Raw genomic sequence first — 21,162 nt, 5'->3', positions numbered from 1 at the left:
TTCTGTTTTTACCAGTGGATTGCTGGGATGGCCCAGACGGGGAGCCAGTGGTGCACCATGGCTACACCCTGACCTCCAAAATCCTCTTCCGGGACGTGGCAGAAACCATCAATAAATACGCCTTCATCAAAAACGAGTAAGCGTGGAGCCAGCTTTGAGGCTACACCTGTTCTCTGCAGTGAATCCCACCCTGAAAACAACCATTGAGCCCAGGAAGTGCAAATATTCCTTTAAACACACCAGGGGTGGTTCTGTTCCCCTGTTTATTGCCCATGCTGTGTTTATTGTTCGGCTGCACAAAGCTCTTCCCATCAGCTGAGGGAGAGTTCTGCCTAAGCTGAACCTTTTGTGCTCCTAAACTCAGTGAGACTTCGGACAGTCTGACACTGCTGATTATCTTTCAATAGAATTTCCCACTCGCATCCACAGGGAAATTCTCCGGAAAAATCAATACTGTGATGTTCTCTACTTACGGAAAAGACTTTATTTCAGCAGGAAAATTGAAAAGCTGTCATGTGTACTGTGAGGAAATGCTGAGGTGTAGGATAGTGTTCTGAATCTGTTTCATTTGCCATGGTGCTTTATAACAGTTTATTATGAAAACTGTGGACTTTATATGTATATATTTAGATATATAGATATATATATACACAGAGTAGTCTCAAATCATGAGTGGGTGTAGAGAATTTTGAGTAGTTTAAAGTGAATAAAAGGAAAATACTTTCTTTAAAAGAAAAAAGCACCCAACAACGGATGTGTGGGAAAAAAAACAACCAAGCCCAAAAATTTGGTGTTATTGATGAGAAATACAAGGTGGTACTTTCAAAACTAAAGGAGGTGGTTTTCATTTTTTGGTGTGGGGTTCCTTGCCATAGAGTCCCAGGGCTGCCAGGAGTTTAGAAAACAGTGGGGCAGATTTGTGGAAGGACTCAGCTGTTCCATTCCCAGGTGGGGTGGTAAGAGTGCAGCTATTGTCTCTCCACACACAGCTGAGAGTGTCTGGGCCTTTGTTTCCAGGTTTCCAGTGATACTGTCCATTGAAAACCACTGCAGTATTCAACAGCAAAAGAAGATTGCCCAGTACCTGAAGGAGATATTTGGTGACAAACTGGACTTGTCATCTGTGAGCACTGGAGATCCCAGACAGCTTCCCAGCCCTCAGGATTTAAAAGGGAAAATCCTAGTGAAGGTAACTTGCTGCTGGGCATGTTCAGAATGCAACAGAAGTCAGCTTGTGATATTTATTGTAGGTTTTCTTTGGAGGACCAGTTCGTATCCCTTTAGCATCTAAACATTACCCGACAGTCCTTCCTTGGACAGAGTACTTTGGAGTGATAGAAAAGTGAAGATTTCCTGCCCTTCCTCTCACCCAACTCGGAGCTGTAGTTCATGGGATGGAACTCTGTCCATGGTTCACCTGCTGTGGTTATGGGAGAAGAGCAGCTCAGGAGGCCCCAGAGCCCTGGAGTTGGTGCTCTGGGCAGGATTAATTGTGTGAGCCTCTCACTCCAAACACATCTGCTCTGAAAGGAATTCTAAAGGCCAGGATGGGTAGAACAGGGAAGAAGCCCATGGCAGACCTTGAGGAGGATGATTAATAGATTCTGCCCTTTTAGATTGTCCAATTTACCTGGACACAGGGGGGCAATTACTTCTATGTGAACTCTCAGGATATTCTGGCTTTCTCTCTGTCCTTGGTATCAGTCTGGCTGCAGGGATTCCCAGTTTGAACATGCTGCAGTGCACAGTACAGGGCTGACCCCAAATTAGGAGCCCTTTGAGTGCTCAGCCGTGATTTTGCATTTCTCTGCATCAGTTTTCTGGGTTGGCTGCTGCTGGTTATTGGTCTGTGCAAACACGTGGGGCTGGTGTTGGAGGGATCCACTGGAAATGGTGTGGAATGTCACTCCTGTGAGAAATCCCATGGCACTGCACTAAGGGCAGGAGAGGCTGGTGCTCTGGGTCTTACCTGAACTTCTGAGCTGGCTTTTCAGCACGTCTGAGGCTGTAATTTCAGTGTGATCCTCTAGCTTTCACTGCTGGAGCCCTGTGGTTGCAGACTGCTGTGGAGCTGAGCTGTTTTCAGAATGAGAAATTCTATCTCGAGCATCACAGGATCCCTGCACAAAGCCCCGTCTCCCATCCCCTGCTCAATTTAAGCAGCTCTATTGGAAAAGATAAAATCAGATTTAGGAATCAGTACCTTGTTGAGAAGTAAGCCAGCTTCTCATCTTTTTGCTATTGTTTTTGCTCTTTTTATACATTTCCTTTGAAAGGCAGTATTGATTCACTAGCCAAGCAATTTCAAATAATGGCATAATTTTCACCCTGTAAGTGTATATAAGGAGTAACTCTAATAAGACTCTGGGATTTAAGTCAGTTTAAAGGTACCAGCATGAAGTGAATTTGACCCACTCGTTAGCAGCAGCATTATTAATTTCAAAATGCAGCCTAAAAATCAATCCTCTGCATTTCTGCAGAAATCTGAGTGTCATTCCTGTCTCCCAGTGACGAAGCAGGTAGGCTGAGAACATTTCTGTGCACAGAAGTTTAGTAGGTGATTCATTTAGGAGCAGATGGTAAAGCCAGAGGACCAGACTGGGTGCACTAACTAGCACTGTCCACATTTATTGGGTGTGTTTTTTCCCTCATTTCAGGGTAAGAAGTTGCCCTGCAGCCTCGGAGCAGATGCTGAGGAAGGAGAAGTTTCAGAAGAGGACAGTGCTGATGAAATTGAGGACGACTGCAAGTTAAAGCCCTGCTTTGTAGGTGCACACAGTCAGTTCCCAGAGTGTGACAGCTCTGCATTCCTTACATGTACACTCCGTGTCCTACTTAGACTTGTTAGCAGAGTTTTTCATTCCTAAGTTTTTAATTCCTGTGTCAGGTCCATGCTGTTCTATAGGGTTCATTTTTATTTTAAGCACCTTATATAAGAGACTGCTTTGAGTCTGTGTAGTCTGGATGACTGTTGACGGGAATCTCTTCCTCTTTCAACTTTTGGAGCAGGAATCTAATGCTTAGGGTGTCTGTAAGTGCATTAGCTGGGAATTCTTGCTCTTCTGAAAGAGAAGGTAGGGCTTGTGACAGCTGTGAGGCAGAGAGAGCCCATGGCCAGGTCCTGGGGGATCTGGGGGGACTGAGCTGGGCTGGGACGACTGAGGGGAGAAGGAGAAGGGAAATGGCAGTGAAAGCCAAAGCCACAGGTAGGAAGGGCAGAATCAGGCAGGATTATGCAGGGAGTCTTTTCTTGCAGAGGGAAGGACAAGGGAGTGCTGTGTGGCCTCAGTGTGTGATGAGGTGGACATGAGCACCTGCTTGAACTGGGTTTCCTGGTGTCTTTCAGAGCAATGGTGCAACTCAGCACCAGGTGGAATCTTTCATACGAACAAAACTGGAATCTCTTCTAAAGGAATCCCAGATCAGGGACAAAGAGGATCCTGACAGCTTCACTGTGAGAGCCCTGCTGAAGGCAACTCACCAGAGCTTCAATGTGAACCTGAAGCAGGTATGTGGGCTCTCCCTTCACACCCCTCTGAGGACTGGGCAGTGAAATTTGTTGCAGACTGGTTCAGATGAGGGAGCCAAGAACTGAGGAGCTGGATGTGAACTCCAGGGACATTAAATAAGAGTGATTTTTCTGTGGAGATGTGCCTGCTCTGGAGCCAGTGTCACAGAGCTCTCTCATGGGAGTTACTGTGTAATTGATGGACCAGAAAGAGAGCAGTTGGGATATTTTCCTGTTTTTTTTACTGGTCATTTATTTTCCTTCATTACTGATCTGCCTTTGATTTTTCCCGAGTAATTGCTATTAAAAGAAGTAAAAATCTGCTCAAGATTCTTTCTACCTGTTACAGAGGCTTCCAGCCTGAGCTCTGAGCAAATCTCTGAGCAGAGGTTATTGATTTTGCTGGGCTCCCAGTGCCCTCGCTGTCATGAAAGCCCAAAGTGACTCCAACTCAGCACGGAACCGGGAATAGCTGGAGTTCACAGCACTGAAACACTCACCCAGCTGAAATGCTGGGGGAATATTCTTCAGTTTTGTTTTGCTCTTCTGAAGATGAAGGGCTGTGTGTTCCTGACAGAAGAAGCGAGATGCTGCCAGGAGTTATCCCGCTGATGTCTGGGGGCATGGCTGGGAATGTGGAACTCAGCCTGCAGGCTGCCTATGAAAAGTCCACATTTATCTGCAAGGAGATTCTTTTTTCCTCTCCCCTTTCCCTTTGTGGCTGCTTTCAAGAACACTCAGACGTCTTGGTTTGTTGTTTCTTGCCTGGTTTTGCTAGACTGCTTTTTCTGCATGGTTTGTTGTTGTCTTGAGTGCTAATGTTACTATTTTTCTTTACAGTTAGAGGATTCCAAACTATCAATTGTACAAAGAAATTAGCGAAGCCCTGCAATGAGATTTTGGATTTCAGTTTGTTCACAGATCAGACTTTACCTCACTTTGTCTCATTTGCGATAATTTTGCTTTTCTATAGCGAACGAGGGTTATGTACAAGAACTTGTATGAGGTTGAAACGCTGCCTTTTGGAGACTGTAGCAGACTCTTTAAAGACATTTCAGAAGGTATTTAGTTACACTTTTTATTGGCCTTTTTCTGCACAGAACCTGGACACAAAAGAAGGTGGAAAAAAGTCTCACGGTCGATCATTAATGGGCAACTTTGGTAAACACAAGGTGAGTGAAATAAGTGAGAGCTGACGGTGCTGTTCTAGGTCTGGCAGCATTCCAGAGACCCTGGCTCTTTTTTTTACTGTTCCAGAAAAGTGTGGTGGGCATGGGGGCAGCGAAGAGGGAGCCTGTGTGATTATACTTTGTGTCTTAATTCTATTCAGAAGATTGAGAACCTTTTAAGATGGACAAAAACTTTTCACGTGGCTAAAAGATCATCTTTACTGATGCTGTGGAATTGCTGATTTTTCTGATCACACTTGCAGCAGCAGAAGATGAGCATAGACAAATGTCTTGGCATATCTTGTTTTCCACAGAGCTGAAGGTGCCTGGTTCAGTCAGGGCCCAGTTTTGCTGTGCCCCACCCTGGGCAGGGCTGTGCTGGGACTGTCCCTGCTCGCAGGGGCTGCTGTGTGAGTGCTGGCTCTGGGCTCCTGCTCTGTGCAGATGTGCTCTCCCTGATCTGCTCCTGGTTTTCATGTCCTGGTTGTGTTTGTGCAGCTGCAGCCTGCTCTGCTGCTCCTCAGCGGTGTCTCCATTGACCCAGGCAGGAGCTGAGAGCTCTCATTTCACAGCTGGGCACAGAGCAGCCCCCACAGGGGACAGTGCCCACCTTTCCTCCCGTTCCCATATCCTGACAAATGTGCTCCTGTCATCTGCCTCCCCCATTCCCACGCTCCCACGGTGCCCTGAGCCTTGGATTTACAGCCTGAACCTGAGCTGCTCCAGCTGCCAGCTTCCCTCCTTCCTGCTGGAGTCAGTGAGAGCTGCAGAGGGTGACTGAGCAGAGAGGCAGCTCTGCAGCCCAGTCCCTGTGCCAGCAGCAGCCCCTCTGCGCCAGCCTGCCAGCCTCTGCTCCTCCTGTCTGTGCTATCCATGGCGAGCTTTGGGACTGAGAATCGGAGCAGTTCTTTATGATTAAGAGACATTTCAAAGAACTTAATCAGCCACCAGTCCATCTGCCCTGCAGCCAGCCAGGAGCCATCCAAAATTCCCTAAGCAGACAGTACCAGGGGCCACATTTACACTTCAGTTCCAAGCCTGCATCAGTTTAAAGAGCTCGTGTTCCCTTCAGCACCTTTAGCTCGGGGCACATCACCCTCTCAGGGTGTGTTGAGAGCTCCAGGTACCTGTGGTCCCTGAGGGTGGGCCCTGCCCCTGGCACCCTGTGCTTGCTGCTGGCCACACAGATGCTGGCAATGAGATGACACAGGCAAACGTCAGCCACTGGAATCTGCTGAGGGCTGGAAAGTCTGTCAATAATTTAATTACTTCAGCTAGTTATTCTAATGGATGGAGCAGGTTGGAAGGCCCATTCATCTCATCTCTGCTGAAAAAAAATAAGGGTATATATAGATTTTTTTTTTAAAATAGTGATTGTATTGGAGACTGAGGCAACAGACACATCCTGTAACTGCTCCCTGATGCCTTTCCAGCTGAGGGGATGCCTCGGAAGACTGGTTACTATTGACAATTTTGCAGATACAGAATTATCCACCCAACGATATTGACACGTGGCATTTTCAGCCAGCTCTTGTGCCAAATGAATAAACTCTTTAAAAACTACCAGGGGAGGTACAAAGACACTAAAGCTGGCAATTGCTGAAAGTTAACTGCATGGAACATGCTCAGTGCAGACCTGCAGACTCCAGAGTGAACCATGCAAATGATTTCCAGTACAGTCAACTTCATGTCAGCACCAAAAACCAGCAAACTAAATTATGTACAATATGGTGTATGACAAGAGGAAAGAAATCTGTGCTCAGTGAGCCATGTGCAAAAGGATAAGGAGCTCTCAGTTATATTAATTACCTCTTGATGAGAAGGGAATTGAATAACTCTCACTTGAAGCTGTGTTTAGCGTTACAAAAGAGGTAATGTTGAAATTGGAAACTGTTAAATCATAGGTGCTTATGAAAAAAAATGGGGATTTTGAGGTTTTAATCTTTTTTATCGTAGCTATTTTCTTTATAGTGTAATAATGTAGAATCACTTGAATATTTGTATGTGCTCTGTGCTGGCTTTCCTTCTCCACAGCAGGGAAACTCTGCTCTGCTCAGCCTCAGGGGTCACTTTTGTCCCTGGAGCTGCAGAGCCCCACAGCAGTGGGGCTCAGCCTCCTGCCCCGCAGCAAACCCCACAGCAATGGGGCTCAGCCTCCTGCCCCACAGCAAACCCCACAGCAGTGGGGCTCAGCCTCCTGCCCCACAGCAGTGGGGCTGCCTGGAGCCCCCAGTACCTGACCCTGCTTGGCTCTTTCCCCACAGAGAGCTGCAAAGGCAGCAGCCAAAGCCCACGGGGCCTCGGACGACGAGGACCAGCAGCACCCTCCTGCCAAGGAGCCAGGGCAGCCCCACAGGTGAGCTGGGAACCCTCAGGTGAGCTGGGAACCCTCAGGTGAGCTGGGAACCCCCTCAGGTAAAGGCTGGGCTGTCGAGTGCCATAAGCTGTGAGGCTGTGCCCAGAGCAGGTCACTTGTGTTGTGTGTGTCACACGTGATGTGTGTGTGTCACATGGGCCAGCTGTCAGTCGGGGTGGCTTTGCTGTGAGCCCGGGGTTTGGGCAGTGTCACCTGTCCCAGGCTGCAAGCAGCAATTACCCTGGAACTGCAGGGAAGTGTGACAGTGCCACTGCTCGTGGCCCTATTTCACCTGCTGCAAACGGGGCTCAGAGCAAACTGTGCAGGTTAAAGAAGGTGCATCACAGCCCAGGCAGCTTTATTGCTTCTGAGAACAGACAGAAAAAGCAATCAGGAAAGTGCCACTGTGAATGTGTCTGCTGTCACTGAAATGCTCCTTGGTTTTGTCTAGAGCAGCCATGGTGCAGCTCTTTCACTTTGTTTTAAATGAAAAACTTGGTTTGTGTGGATGGGCTGTGGAAGGAGATGGGAGCAGTCATCCCAGAACCCTCTCCAAGGAGGTTTGCCGCACAGGGTTCCCTGCTCACAATTCTTCACTTCCTTGTTGAAAAGAACAGAAGGGGGGATTGAAATACACCTTCAATGCTGCAAGTGCCTGTTTTGTTTGCTTTACCCACAGGCTTGCCCGCCGCAGGAAGACAGTGAAGCTGTGCCGGGCCCTGTCTGACCTAGTGGTGTACACCAACTCCGTGGCAGCCCAGGACATCGTGGATGATGGTACGGGGCTGGCACAGGGCTGGCACGTCCCTTGTCACTCGTGAGGGGAGGGGGCTGAGTGCTGCTGGTGGTGTGGCACAGGGCACAGCCAGAGCCCAGCAGGGCACTCCCTCCCTGGCAGGGACTCCTCTGCCCCTGCTGCCAGCAGAGGATTTTGCTGCAGGTTCCCCAGAGCTGCCATGTCTGGGGATCAGCAGGAGGAGAGGCCCCAGCAGGAGCTCTGGAGCTTGGGCTCTTTAGCTGGAGCTCTTGCTTGGCTTTCCTTTCAAGTCTGCAGACTTGAGGGGAGAACAACAGACCCTCCTGGAAGGGGGAGCTGGTGCCCTTCAGTTACCCAGGGTGCAAGATTTGTGTGAGACAAGACAGTCTGTCCTGTAACACTGGACTAATTAATAGCCAGGTGATGAGGTCCGGGCTCGGGCCCCGTGCCCTGGCATTGTTTGTCACCTGTCTGTTGGTTGTACCGTGGCACACAGGCTCCACAGGGAACGTGCTGTCCTTCAGTGAGACCAGAGCCCACCAGGCAGTGCAGCAGAAGGCTGAGCAGTTCATGCTCTACAACCAGAGGCAGCTGACCAGGGTCTATCCCTCAGCCTATCGGATCGACTCCAGCAACTTCAACCCCGTTCCTTACTGGAATGTGGGCTGCCAGTTAGGTAGGAGCTGCAGGAAAGACTTCCTTCCCTTTCGGTGTGTATGTGCCACGTAATATTATCTTTATTAGTGACACCCCACTTCTCTCTTTCAGTGGCACTAAACTACCAGTCTGAGGGACGCGTGATGCAGTTAAATGAAGCAAAATTCAGGGTAAATGGCAACTGTGGTTATGTCCTCAAACCTCAGCAGATGTGCAAAGGTAAGGTTCCAGTGTAGTTACAGTGTAGCTGTCAGGCCTTTCACCAAGTGTCCTTCACAGTGAAGGCACAAGAAAGAAAAGTGCAAACAAATACAGAATCTTTCCTATTTCCATGCACCCATAGCTCTTAGGCTTGTACCAGTGAGCAATCTCTTACTGTGATCATATATATATGAAAATATATACGTATATATTGAGGTGTTTGCCTTATTAACGTGTGTTTAAAGGAAGAAAAAGGGGTCCTAGGATGACCAGCTGCAGGAAAGTAGAACAACTCTGCAGTGGTCCAGGAGCAAGCATCCAGGGCTTGGTCCAGCTCTGCCTTGGAATCACATGAACAAGGGCTGCTCCACTCAGAAAAGGCTGTAAGAAAGAGGAGAAAAATTTTAAAATGACTTAGCAGCTGCTCCATACTCACAGTTTCTCATTTCTGGCCAAATTTGTCTGTCTGTATATGTCCTGGGGGTGATACTTATAATGTGTATCTTTTTCCTTACACTCCGATTTTTGCCATCTTTCAGGCACATTCAACCCCTACTCTGCTGATCCACTTCCTGCCAGCCCTAAGAAGCAGCTTATTCTGAAGATCATCAGTGGGCAGCAGCTCCCCAAACCCCCTGACTCCATGCTGGGGGACAGAGGAGAGGTGAGGTGCTCTGGTCCCAGCAGGTGCTTCCGGGGCAGTGTGTGACTCAAACCTTCTCCTTATTGAAATACACCAGGAGATTTCAGATATTGTCAGGCTTCTGGTCACTAAATACTACACTTCCCCCAGCCTGTATCCTACTCATGATGGAACTGATTTGTTTTGTATTTTAAAGGGTGACTTTTATGAAAATTAGTCACAGCTGTCCATAGCTCTTGATGCAAACCATACATCAATATGGGCTTCATGGAACCAATTCCCATGATAGTGCTGCTTGAAAATTCATGTCAATCAAAGGGGTCTGAATTCTCATATGAATTTAAATCGACTCTCTCCATTATTTTTTTTTTAATTCACTTTCATTTGTATGACTGGCTTGCTTTTAAAATATTGTGTTTTTGAAAAAGCAGATAATAGATCCCTTTGTTGAGGTGGAGATTATTGGGTTACCTGTTGACTGCTGTAAAGATCAGACCAGGGTGGTGGATGACAATGGTAAGATAATCTAAGTGATTTCTTCTTCTTAGAATAAAATATTAAATAATTATAAATTAATCAGTGTCTGTTATCGCTTTCTAAATTACAAAGCATCTTACCTGATGAAATCAAATTATTGTATCTTAACAAATTATTTCTGCTTCCCAGACAGAATTTCTGGTGTGGAGACAAAAAAGTTAGAAGTGAAGGGCAGGAGTTGCTCCCCACATTGTCTCTTAACTGAATTGTTGTTCAATCTCCTTTATGCAGCAGTTCCCAAATCTGTCTGTATCTATACCTGCACCTATCTCAGTGCTTGCCTGGGTGTCCCTGCCAGCTCCCAGGCAGCCCCAGTTTGCTTTTAAAGCAATCCTAGAGACAAATATGTCACATTTAGTGACTGCCGTGGTGGAATTGTCATTGCTGCTGCTGCTGCTTGTGTCCTGTGCCTCTTGGGAGCTGAGGCAAGCACTCGCCATGGACTCGTTTCCCAGTGTGTCCTGTTTGTCCTGCAGGGTTCAATCCTGTGTGGGAGGAGACCCTCACCTTCACCATCCACATGCCCGAGATCGCCCTGGTGCGCTTCCTGGTCTGGGACCACGACCCCATCGGGAGGGACTTTGTGGGGCAGAGAACTGTGGCCTTCAGCAGCCTCGTGCCTGGTGAGTCCCCCTGTTCTCCTGGGCTCTCCTGGCCGTGGAAATCCACCCTCACACCCAAAGAGGACGTTACCAGCACGAGATGATAGATTTCATAAATGTTCATCTCTGTGACTTCATGTGAAGCTTGGACAGCTCTTCTGTTCTCTCAGAGTGCTTTATGCACCATTCCTCAAAGGAGCTTGGTTGTCTGTGCTTTTGGAAATTACTACTGGTGTGTTTTTTATAACTTGGATTCAATTTGTACTGAATTTGCTCAGAAAACTTTTGAGGGCACCAGAGAAGTTTACTAAGGGCACCAGGTGGCTTCCTGTGTATACATCACTTTTTTAGACAGTCATTGCTAGCTGGTCATAAAATGCAAACTGCTGGTTCTTGGTGGTAGTTTGTGTGGAAATATTTCTATTCCTGTTTCCCCAGGCTATCGCCACGTGTATTTAGAAGGACTGACAGAAGCTTCCATATTTGTTCATATAATCATTAATGAGACCTATGGAAAGGTAGGTACAGCTGGAAATTTACATCTTCCTTCTGATAAAAATGGATTTAAATGTACCCCAGATCCTCTTGGGATTTGTGCTGGAATGCCCAGGAGGCTCAGTGTGTGTGGAAGATTTCCTTGCAGGAGATCAGCAAGGGAACTCCACCATTGCATGACTCCACTCTTGCTGGGCACACACTTGCAGATGTTCTCACTGTTAGCACCTAACAAGTATCTTGTCTAGGTACAGGAGGTGCATTTCTTCAGTGTGCTAAACTGATCTTATTTTGGAAGTAGATCTTGAGAACTGCAGCTGCACCAGAGCATGATATTTGACAAGCTATTTTTAGCAGCTAATTTAATTAATTTAAATTAACCTAATTTAATTTTAGGTTTTAGTGTATAGATTTTGCCTTTCTGCAAGTTTGCTAATTTTAGAATGTTTTAAAGTGAAAGCACAGTGCTTTTCCTGTGATTTCAGCCACCTTCCTTAGCTGTTTCCATCTGGAGATAGGCAGCACAAAGAAACTAAGGCCATGTTCAGCAGGATTCTAAAGTAAAACAGCACCATTGCAGTGATTTAAGAAACTAAGATAAACACACAAACCCCTGATTTTTGTGATGTTTGAGGTTGCAGAGAACACTCAGCCCTCAGTCTCTGTGCCTTTGGAGAGAATGCAGAGAATGTCATGACAAACATGAACCCAAAGTTGCGTAGCACCCACAGAAAGCTCAGGGGAACAGAGAACAGCAGAGAGAAAGGCTCAGGGCTGAGGTTTACTTTGGTCCAGATCCTCTCCCAGCTCCACTTCCTTTCTCCTCCCTGATCCCCTGGGAGCATGGGGTGGGATCACCTGTATTGGTGTGTGCACATCTGGGCAGATGTGTGAAATCACATCCCTTGGGGACGGTCTGCAGGGCCTGTTTGCCTGCTGCCCCTGTAAGAACAAACATGCTCAAGAGAAGCAGCAGAGTGTGACTCCAGAGGGGAGGCAAGAGGAGCAGGAGGGGACGCCCACTGGGATTGGGTCTCTGGGTCTGTTCATCTGATGCTGCTCTGAATCAATGATGGGCTGCATTGCTCTTTCTCACAGGCTGCGTTTGCATCCGTGAGTGAGGATATCTGCTCAGTTCCTGGGGGACACAAATTAAACTAATGTTAAACTAAGAAATAGTTTTAAGTGGTTTGATGTAGAGTGGTTCTATTTCCAGCGGATGTACTGTTACCTTATTTGCTTGTGTGGCAGTCTCAAAAACATCAGCCAAATGGATTTGCATTTCTTTTTGCCTTCCAGTGGAGCCCTTTAATCCTCAATCCCAGTTACACAATAATGCACTTTCTAGGAGCCACAAAGGTAGAGCTCATGAGCATGCACTTTGCATTTGCTGGCCACAGACTTTCCAGTGATTCCCAATCGCATGATCTGCAACTGCCAGACTGGAACCATTCTCCATGCAGGCTCTGAAACATCTGAATATTGCTTTGATGAAGCCCATCCACATTAACGTTCAGCCTGTCACTGCTGAGCACTTCCCAGAGCCTTGTCAGCTCCCATTAGGAGCCTGAGCAAAGCTCTCTGGTAACTGTGGCAGGTTGCGATGCTAATGAGGAGGAAGGCAGGCATGCATGAATCCATGGGGCGCCGTGCTGGGAGCTCCTTGCTCAGAGCAGCTCTGAGTGGCTTGGTGTGAATTTTTGCTTTGCTGCGGTTTGAACCTTGCCATCATCACTCATAAGCACGGTGAGGGCAGCTCCTTGCCCCATGAGGGGGCGTGCTGAGGCCAGGCTGTGTGTTTTGCTGTCCCTGCAGGGCAAGCAGCTGATGGGGCTCCGGGGGCTGTTCTCCAAGGCACCGCGGGCGGGCACGGCCGAGCCCAGCGGGCACCACGTGCGCAAACGCTCCATCGGCGAGCGCATCCTGCGGCGCACGGCCAGCGCCCCGGCCAAGGGCAGGAAGAAGAGCAAGATGGGCTTCCTGGAGGCTGCTGAGATGAAGGACAGCGCCTCGGAGCCTGCTGACCTGAAGGACAAGGAAGGGGTGGTGCGGCGGCCCAAGCGGAGCTTGCAGGCGCGTCCCGCTTCCATGCCCGTGGACAGATTCCTCATGGTGGAGCTGCCCTGCCCAGCACAGGACACTGCCCAGGAGGCCAAGGGAGAGGAAAACACATCTGGTAAGATGCTTCCAAAACTGCTTTTGGTGAACGGTCAGGGCTGCCCTTGCTTCTTCCAAGAGTACCTGATTTCTAGCAAGCATTAAAACCAGTATCTGTTATGCCAAGTTTACTTCTATAGTCCCTGCTTCATTAATTCTCTAAAGGAATGAGTCACAGAGCTCAGATTTGGCATAGAAAGACAAGAGGATTTGGTGGACAAAACATCCAATATGTGTTTTTCAAGGAATTCAAACCCTTGCCCTTGTGAATGCTGCTTGCTGATAGAAGATCCAAATGAAATCCTTTTACTGTAACACTTGGCAGTAACCACATGTATAAACCAGTCTGGAGTCCATCTACTCGATGCTTTTGACTCTGCTTGAAGCATGCCTCTTGTTTTCAAGTGTTGTGTGTTTTAACAGAGCTGTTTTGTTCTGTCTTTATTGCCACGCTTCTTTATAGTACAAATGTGACTAGGAACACACAGCTGAAGGTAATGCCACGTGCAAGCTATGATGTGGTACCTCATTAACATTACTTACAACAAATATTACATCACCTGCTTGATGTAATAGACATTCCAAGGAAATTCCAATGAAGTGCCTGCAGTTGTATTTTTCCATTTATTCATGTCACTCAGATAATTTGTACTAAACCTGCACAACCCCATGATTAAGTTCTGTCACAACTGTACCTAGTTTTGCGTTCTCCATGTGTCTGTCTAAGGACAAAATTGCTGTTGGTAGACAGAGCAGAGTCTTGAATGCCACTAATATGTTTCTCATCTAATTTAGCCAACAGTGATGACAATACAAATGAGAAGGAAACCAGCTTGAAAGAATTGGTTTTTCCACGTTCAGAGCAAAAGGCAAATACTTCAAATTTAGCATCTCAGTTCAAGAAGGAGAATGACCAGACGGATTCTACGGCTGACTCTTTAGTACCACCTCCACAGGAGCAGCCTGAACATTTGGTTTTTGCAAATGGTGTAGCTCAAGCAAATCACCTCGTGGACTACCAGGAGAATAATCTTTCTGATGGAGCTGTCCCCCTAATGCAGGACTCTGACTCAGAACTTCCCACAGAAAAATCACACCACAAAAACTGTGCAGACAGTAAAAAGGAAGATGACACTAAAGGATCTAAGGAAGGGAAAATCAGTCTCGTAGGGACTTTTCTTTCTCACAAAGCAGACACAGAGAATCACAAGTATGACACGAAGAAAAGCACTGCAGCACCTCTTTCCCCTTCTTCTGCCGTGTGCTCTGAGGGCCCTGACTGTGACTCCACGGTGGCCCTGCAGCACAGTGACATTTCTCACCTCATTGATGAAGTCTCTCTCTCCACTGGCAGCGAGCTGGACAGCGCCGTGTCTGCGCTCATCGCGCAGCTCGATGGCACAGATGACCAAACTCCCCTTGGCCCCGTCTCCAGCCCCCACGGCGGCTGCAGCCAGAGCCCCAGGGCAGGGGCTGCACTCCCACACGTGTTTGCTGCAGACCTGAGCAGCCCCTGCAGGCACGACTTGGCTCCCACAAAATCCAGCAAATCCCCTTTATTCTCCACTCCGGACACAGCCGTGTTCTCCGGCCTGGAGGATGCAGAGTATTCCACATACACGGTTATCCACAAGGCATCTCCAGCTTCTGAGTGTAAGAGCCACAGGCCATTAGTCTGCAAGAACAGACTGAACAGTCTAGAAAGTAACTTGCCTGGCTCTTCCTGTTCTTCATCCCTCTCTTTGCTAAATGCAAATCCCCAAAGGAATTGTGCTACAAAATCTGGACTAAGCTGGGAAGCCCCCGAGCCTGCCAGTTCTTTTGGTTCCAGCAGCCTCATTTTTGAGGAGGGGCTGGGGCCGCCAGTCCCCGGGGAGCACTCGGACAGCAGCAGCCTGCTGGAGGTGGACGGGGACTGCCAGGACCTCCTGGTGACGGCCCGTGACTACAGACGGGAGGACACGAGCCAGCTGGCTTCTCCTCTGAGCCTGGGGCCGCAGCGGGAGCCTGGGCACGGCGCTGGCAGCACCGCTGGGAGCAGCTCCGCTGCTGAGCTCTGCGCTGCTGCCCAGCGCTGCCCCGAGACCCTCAGGGCTGCCGGGAGCCAGCTCCCTTTTCCCCCGTATGAGGACGGCGGGGTTGTGTGGCAGCAGCGCTCGGAGCGGCACAAGGCCGCGCTGTGTGTCCCCCAGCTCCCGGCGGCTCTGCCGTTCCCCCCGCACCCGGCCATCCAGCACAGCAGCCCCTGCAAGTCCAAGAGCCTGGGAGACCTGACCTCGGAGGACATTTCCTGCAACTTTGAGAGCAAGTATCAGTACATCAGCAGGAGCTTCATCTCCTCGGGCCTGCGGGACAGCAGGGCGGCCGCCATGCAGGGCGTGAGGCCGCACTCCACGGACGCGCTGACGGAGCAGCTGCGGAGGCTGCTGTCCCCGGAGCAGGAGGACGGCCGGGAGCCGCCGTGCCCCCGGCAGATGGAGACGGACGAGGACTGTCCCCGCGCCCTGGTGAGGAAGCTGTCGTCGCGCAGCCAGAGCCGCGTGCGGAACATCGCCAGCCGCGCCCGGGAGCGGCAGGAGGCGGCGGGCAGGCCCCGGCCGTGCCCCGCCGTGCCCGGCGTGGTGCTGCGGAGCAAGGCCGCGGGGCCGCCCGCCGCCAACCGCCACTCCACCGGCTCCTACATCTCCCGCTACCTGCACGGCTGCCCCGCCGAGCGCCGCGGCGTGCCCGAGGGAGCCTGCAGCGCCCTGCAGCACGGCTGTGTGGAGCTGCAGCTGCCGCCCGGCCAGCAGGACCAGCCCGAGATCTATTTCCTGCTCAGGCTGTAAAGGTGTGCCGCGGCGCGGGAGCACGGCTCACACACTGCTGCGCTAGACAGCTCTCACACTGCACGGCTCACGGCTCACACACTGCTGCACGGCACTGCACAGCTCACACAATGCACACTGCACAGCTCACAGCTCACACACTGCACAGCTCACACAATGCACACTGCACAGCTCACAGCTCACACACTGCTGCGTTGCACAGCACACACACTGCTACATTGCACGGCACAGCTCACACACTGCACAGCTCACACAATGCACACCGTACAGCTCACGGCTCTCACACTGCACAGCTCACACACTGCACAGCCCACACTGCACAGCTCACGCAGCTGCACTACACAGCTCACACACTGCACAGCTCACACACTGCACAGCACACACACGGCTGCAGTACACTGCACAGCTCACACACTGCTGCACGGCACTGCACAGCTCACAGCTCACGCACTGCTGCACTGCAGGGAGGATGGCTGCTTGCAGTGTTTCAGTTATTCCAAGATGTGGTTTCATGCCAGTGCGTCAGTGTGATTTCAGTTCCCGGCAGAGCTGAGGGAAGTGGGAACCCCTCCATGCTTAGGGCTGTGTTAGTGAGGGCCGGAGCTGCCGGGCCCTGTGTGCATTTGTAGCATTTTGTGTCTGTAATGCCCTGCTCCAAAGCCTGACCTTGCACTGAAGGCAATACTGGTTTCCTTGTGTCTTGTCCTCCTGCTTGGAAAAAAACACTTTTGGTGATCACTTTTGGCCTTTTGTGAGGAATCTCCAAAGCACTGTGTTGTCTGGAAATGCTGGACTGGAGCTTGTTCTGCCCAACAGGCAGCGACCCTCCATTAGCATCACTTGTTCTGAATTGTTCTTGTAAATTTTATATGTTTTCATGTATGAACTGTGATTCTACAGCAAATGGTTTGTAGAATTAGGGTTAGTCCAGATTTGTGAGTCCTGTGTAGATTTGTCTTCTGCCCTCTCTATGAAGTATGACAACAGTTGTCTTCCTTTTTGGTTACTGTGTTGATTTGGGACAGAGTGGAATGTGGGAGTAATTCTGCTTTTATGAATGAAAACACTTGATTTCTGCTTATTTTGTTACGTATTTTTGCTGTTGGTTGTGTGAGTAGCTTTGGTACAGCAGATCCATTTTCTGTATATTTGTAATTTTATTGCTAAATTGTCGACAGTCAGTGGAATATTTAAACTGACATGGTAGAGTGACTACTTTGACTGTTCACCTTTTTCTATGAAGGCTGAAGGTGAATTGGGTGAAGGAATCTCAGACACCTAAAGCTTCCCTGTAGGGAACAACATAGCTTTATTTTGGTTGGAAGATACTCCTTGCCTTTGCTGTAAGTTTTTCTGATATGTCAAAGACGTACCTTTTACCTCTTTCTTTTGTAATGCAGAGTATTATTATTCTTGAAAACGTCATTAAAATAGATTTTTAAGCACTTGCTTACATATTTTCTGAAAAAAAAAATCTAAATGATTGGTGCTGAATCCAGCAGCAGTTAGTGACTGCACACATCTGTCTTGGCAGGAGAGGCAAGGAGGGAAGATCCTTAATTTCCCAGGGTGGTTCCTGGCTGGAGGTGGCAGCTGAGCTCTGGTCTCCTTTCTGGATTATTTGAGCCACATTTGAGTTTGTCTGACTGTTCCAGTCAGGCTCCAACACAGGAGAGTGGCTGTGTTAGCACTGGAAGAGAACAGTGGCTTTTCCAAACAAAAACCATTTGTCCATGGAGGAACAGAACCAGGCACTGGATTAATCCCTTTAGCCTTGGATCTGGATTTCTGTCTTACATCCAGGATGTAGTTTGGGAGGTGTGACTGAGACCCAGTAGAAGTGCCTTGTGAGGAAGCAAATGAGAAGATCTCCGTTGTGGGAGGTGAAAAAACTTGTTTTAATTGCAATTAATTTAGAAAAATTTATGGTGCTTGCAGGAGGTCAGAATAGATTATTGCAGCAGTGTTTTATCACATAATCTCTTATACTTTCCTTTTAATTCTAGAAGTTAATCCAGATGGGGACAGTTCTTTGTGTGACAGTGACATTTGGCTAGTGGAGAAGGGCAGGGTTTCTCTAGTGCAGCTGAAGCCAAATACACATCAGCCTATTTATATACAAATACATATATCTATATAAATACTATTTCTACAGTTTTTATTTTAAATGAACAAACTTCATTTCCTTTCATGGAGTGGAAGCAATGCAAACAAATGCACCTGCTGCCAATCCAGCTGTTCCTGTGGGGATGTTCCTGCTGTGAGGTGACCCACAGTGCTGATCCTGCTGTGCCCAACTGATCTGATGGGACTGGTGAGTGCTGCTGAGTACTGCTGAGTACTGCTGAGTACTGCTGAGTACTGCTGAGTACCGGTGATGGCGGTCCCCAGCAGCTGGGGGACACTCTGGGTCACAGACCTTTGTGTCACTGGGAATTGCTGCTGCTGCAGCCATTTGGGGGCCCAGAAAATCCTGCTCTGTGCACAAACTCCTGAGCTCTATGGGAATAGGACACTTTGGGAAAACTGCAGATGCCTCCTGCTCCAGCTTTGTGCTCTGGATCATGAACTGAGGGGGTGCTGAGTTCAGAAATCCAGCACTTCTAGGGCTCAGCCTTTAACCTGGGATGCTGAGTTCAGAAATCCAGCACTTCCAGAGCTCAGCCTGTAAACTCTGGGAACATCTGGTGTGTGGATCCCAGGCAGCATTGTGCAGAGCCAGGGGTTTTAGACATAAGGGTGGGACACATCAGCAATCTGCACTCCAGACATCTAGAAGGCCATTCAATTTTAGTCCTCACCCCAAATTAATTAAACTGTCTGAACAAGGCTGCAGGTTGTTGAAAATCCATCTAGTGAAGACTTTTTTGGTGCAGAATCTGCACAGAATAAACGATCACTTTAGCCTAGTAAAGGCTAGTAGTGGCTCACATCCTGGGTTAGCAGGCTTAAATTGCTTTGCTAATTCATGAAGGAAGGCATAAATGAAGCTGTTCAAGAATCTGCAGAGAACAGATGGGTTTGGAATATTACTTTTGAGAAACTATCTATTTTCTAATTCAAAGCCAGAAAGAGTCTCCGGTTACATTTATGTAATTGTTTACTGGAATATCACGTGCCCCTGCTTTAAACAGTTGTGCAGAATGTTCCAGGTGTTAGGGAGCCGTTCCACATCCCTCACTCCTGGCACAGGAGCCCCTGTTCCAGCGCTTTGGTAGGAGGCCTTCCATCCTGAGTTTTCCATTTGCATCTGAAATAAGTTTAAGGTATGTAAGAATAAAACATTTCGTGAAAGAACAGCCAGATTTTCACCCAGGAGCATGTTGGGTCAATTTTGTTCTTGGACTGCTGCTCATTTGGATTTGTTTTGCTAAGATTTTAATGCTATTCCTTTTCACAACAGAGAAAATCATGTGCGGGACCCTCAGTCACACACGAGACAGTGGCACAGTGATTACACTGATTACAGATCTGCTTAGACATGCAGGAGGAGTAAGAAATTGAATTTCTACCAGAGATTATCTTTTAAAGTCCTATGTTGGTTGAGACAGAAAGAAATTAAAATGAACAGTGCCTGGCTGGCCTAGTTGATGTGGAATTTTGTGTGCATAGAAAGCCATGGAAGTGGAGATACCTTCTTTTACACTTGACTTTAGTCCAGCTAAGGACCAAGGCAGGAGAGTTTGTAGTCTGGGTGCAGCTGAGTTACCTGGGCTGGCAGATGGACCGGGCTGTGTTTGTTTGGGAGGGGAGGAGAGCAGCTGTAGCTGTGCAGTGCTGTGTTAGTCCTTGCTTTAGGAAGGGGTTTGTAACATGCAAAGCCTCTGCAGCAGAGCCTTGTCCTTGCCTTGTCACTGCTGCAGTCCCAGCAGCGTTTGGAGGCTCCAGCTCCAGCCTGAGGAGCCACGTGGATCTGCTGCTCTGCTTCTGTTTGTGCAGTGAAAACACAGGAAAGGGATGCTGAAAAGGGACTTGGAGGTTCTGGACAACCTGAATTTCACTGGCTGCTTGGCTGGGCACTTGCAAATAAAATCCCATTCTTTCTGGTGGGTGCATTTAAAACTTGCATGGAATGACATGGAAATAGTTCCTTTATATTCCAACCAATGAGGTCTTTTCCAAGGCCCACTGTTCTCTGATCTAATCCCAGCACACAGGGAATGCAGCCCATAGGTCCCAAGACCTCTGGTGTCTGCCAGCCCAAACCTTGGGGTGTGGGACAGCCCTGGAGCTCTGAGGGCTCCTTGAGGAGCCACCTCGCTGTGCCCACTGCTCTGTGAGGAGGAGCAGCAGATTCCTGCACCAACTGGGATTGACCATTGCTGCGACACCCTGCGGGATTTGCAGAGTCCCCTTAGGAGCAGCTCTGGGGCCCTGAGCTCTCCCTGGGTGTGCCAGGCATTCCCCTGGAGCTCTGCTGCTCCAGCCCCTGTTCCAAGGCACTGCTTGGATGGGTAATTAAAGTGCAGCTGGGGGGGAGTGCAATTCACCAGTGCAGTCAGACAGTATTTATGTGATCCCATTTCAAGGAGTAATAGACTTAAGGAAGCACATTCTTCAGGGAAACAGATGTCTGGAAGCAGATGATTAATTTGTGCTGAGTTTTCAAGCACTCATTTAACTTCCCAGCTCTTTAAAGTGGATTCTTTAATTTAGTGTGTCGTGTCTTAAACATTTATAGTCAAAATCTTATTTCAGTTAAAGATGTGTTTGTCTAAAGTGATACTTTTAAATTCAGTGGAGTTCTGCAAATGAACACTGCTCAGACACCAGAATATGCAAAGTTGCAGAGTGCTGCAAGTAATGTTAATTTGACTTTCCTATTTCCAGGGCTGGTAACATTTTTTTCAGTAACATGAAAATTCAGGTGCATCCACGAGGATCCTCTTGCAGTGCAGAGTTCAGCAGGATGAGGGAACACAACTGAGTGCCAAATTTGGGTGAGGGAGAAGGGACATATGTCCAGGAACTGTCCCTTTGATTTCCTTGCAGAAAAGCCCTTGTTTTGGCTCAGAGGAGGTGTTTCTCTAGCCTGTAACTCAGGCTCACCCATCACCAGGCCAGTAGGCCCTGCTCTGCTGCAGCTCTGAACTGGGAATTCAGAGGGATTCAGCCCAGAGCCAGAGGAAATGGTTCCCCTCTCTGGGATGGTTCTGGCAGCATCTCCTGCTGCACATAGTGGAGATGCTGAAAGCTCAGCAGGAGGAATTCACACAGCAAAGCCCTGTGCTGCTCTGAGGGGAAGCTTTAAA

General features: G+C 48.6%; 1 protein-coding gene across 1 annotated transcript in view; it reads left to right on the top strand.

The window, feature by feature from the left end:
- PLCH1 (phospholipase C eta 1) overlaps positions 1-15,910 on the top strand; it is a 42,377-nt gene extending 26,467 nt beyond the window's left edge. Inside the window, exons 8-24 of the mRNA XM_066193902.1 lie at positions 16-136; positions 1,018-1,189; positions 2,658-2,765; positions 3,347-3,508; positions 4,609-4,680; positions 6,942-7,033; positions 7,142-7,144; positions 7,713-7,810; positions 8,287-8,466; positions 8,559-8,666; positions 9,188-9,312; positions 9,723-9,807; positions 10,305-10,451; positions 10,869-10,948; positions 12,225-12,284; positions 12,741-13,101; positions 13,878-15,910. Coding sequence (XP_066049999.1) covers positions 16-136; positions 1,018-1,189; positions 2,658-2,765; positions 3,347-3,508; positions 4,609-4,680; positions 6,942-7,033; positions 7,142-7,144; positions 7,713-7,810; positions 8,287-8,466; positions 8,559-8,666; positions 9,188-9,312; positions 9,723-9,807; positions 10,305-10,451; positions 10,869-10,948; positions 12,225-12,284; positions 12,741-13,101; positions 13,878-15,910 — 4,007 coding nt within the window. The remainder of the gene's footprint in view (positions 1-15; positions 137-1,017; positions 1,190-2,657; positions 2,766-3,346; positions 3,509-4,608; positions 4,681-6,941; positions 7,034-7,141; positions 7,145-7,712; positions 7,811-8,286; positions 8,467-8,558; positions 8,667-9,187; positions 9,313-9,722; positions 9,808-10,304; positions 10,452-10,868; positions 10,949-12,224; positions 12,285-12,740; positions 13,102-13,877) is intronic.
- The last annotated feature ends 5,252 nt before the right edge of the window (positions 15,911-21,162 follow it).

Source organism: Chamaea fasciata, unplaced genomic scaffold (assembly GCF_029207755.1).
Source record: "Chamaea fasciata isolate MVZ Bird 193981 ecotype frontalis unplaced genomic scaffold, bChaFas1.0.hap1 SCAF_11, whole genome shotgun sequence".
NCBI classification, from domain to species: Eukaryota; Metazoa; Chordata; class Aves; order Passeriformes; family Sylviidae; genus Chamaea; species Chamaea fasciata.
The sequence above is the reverse complement of the archived record's forward strand: the minus strand, read 5'-3'. Positions and strand labels throughout refer to the sequence as shown.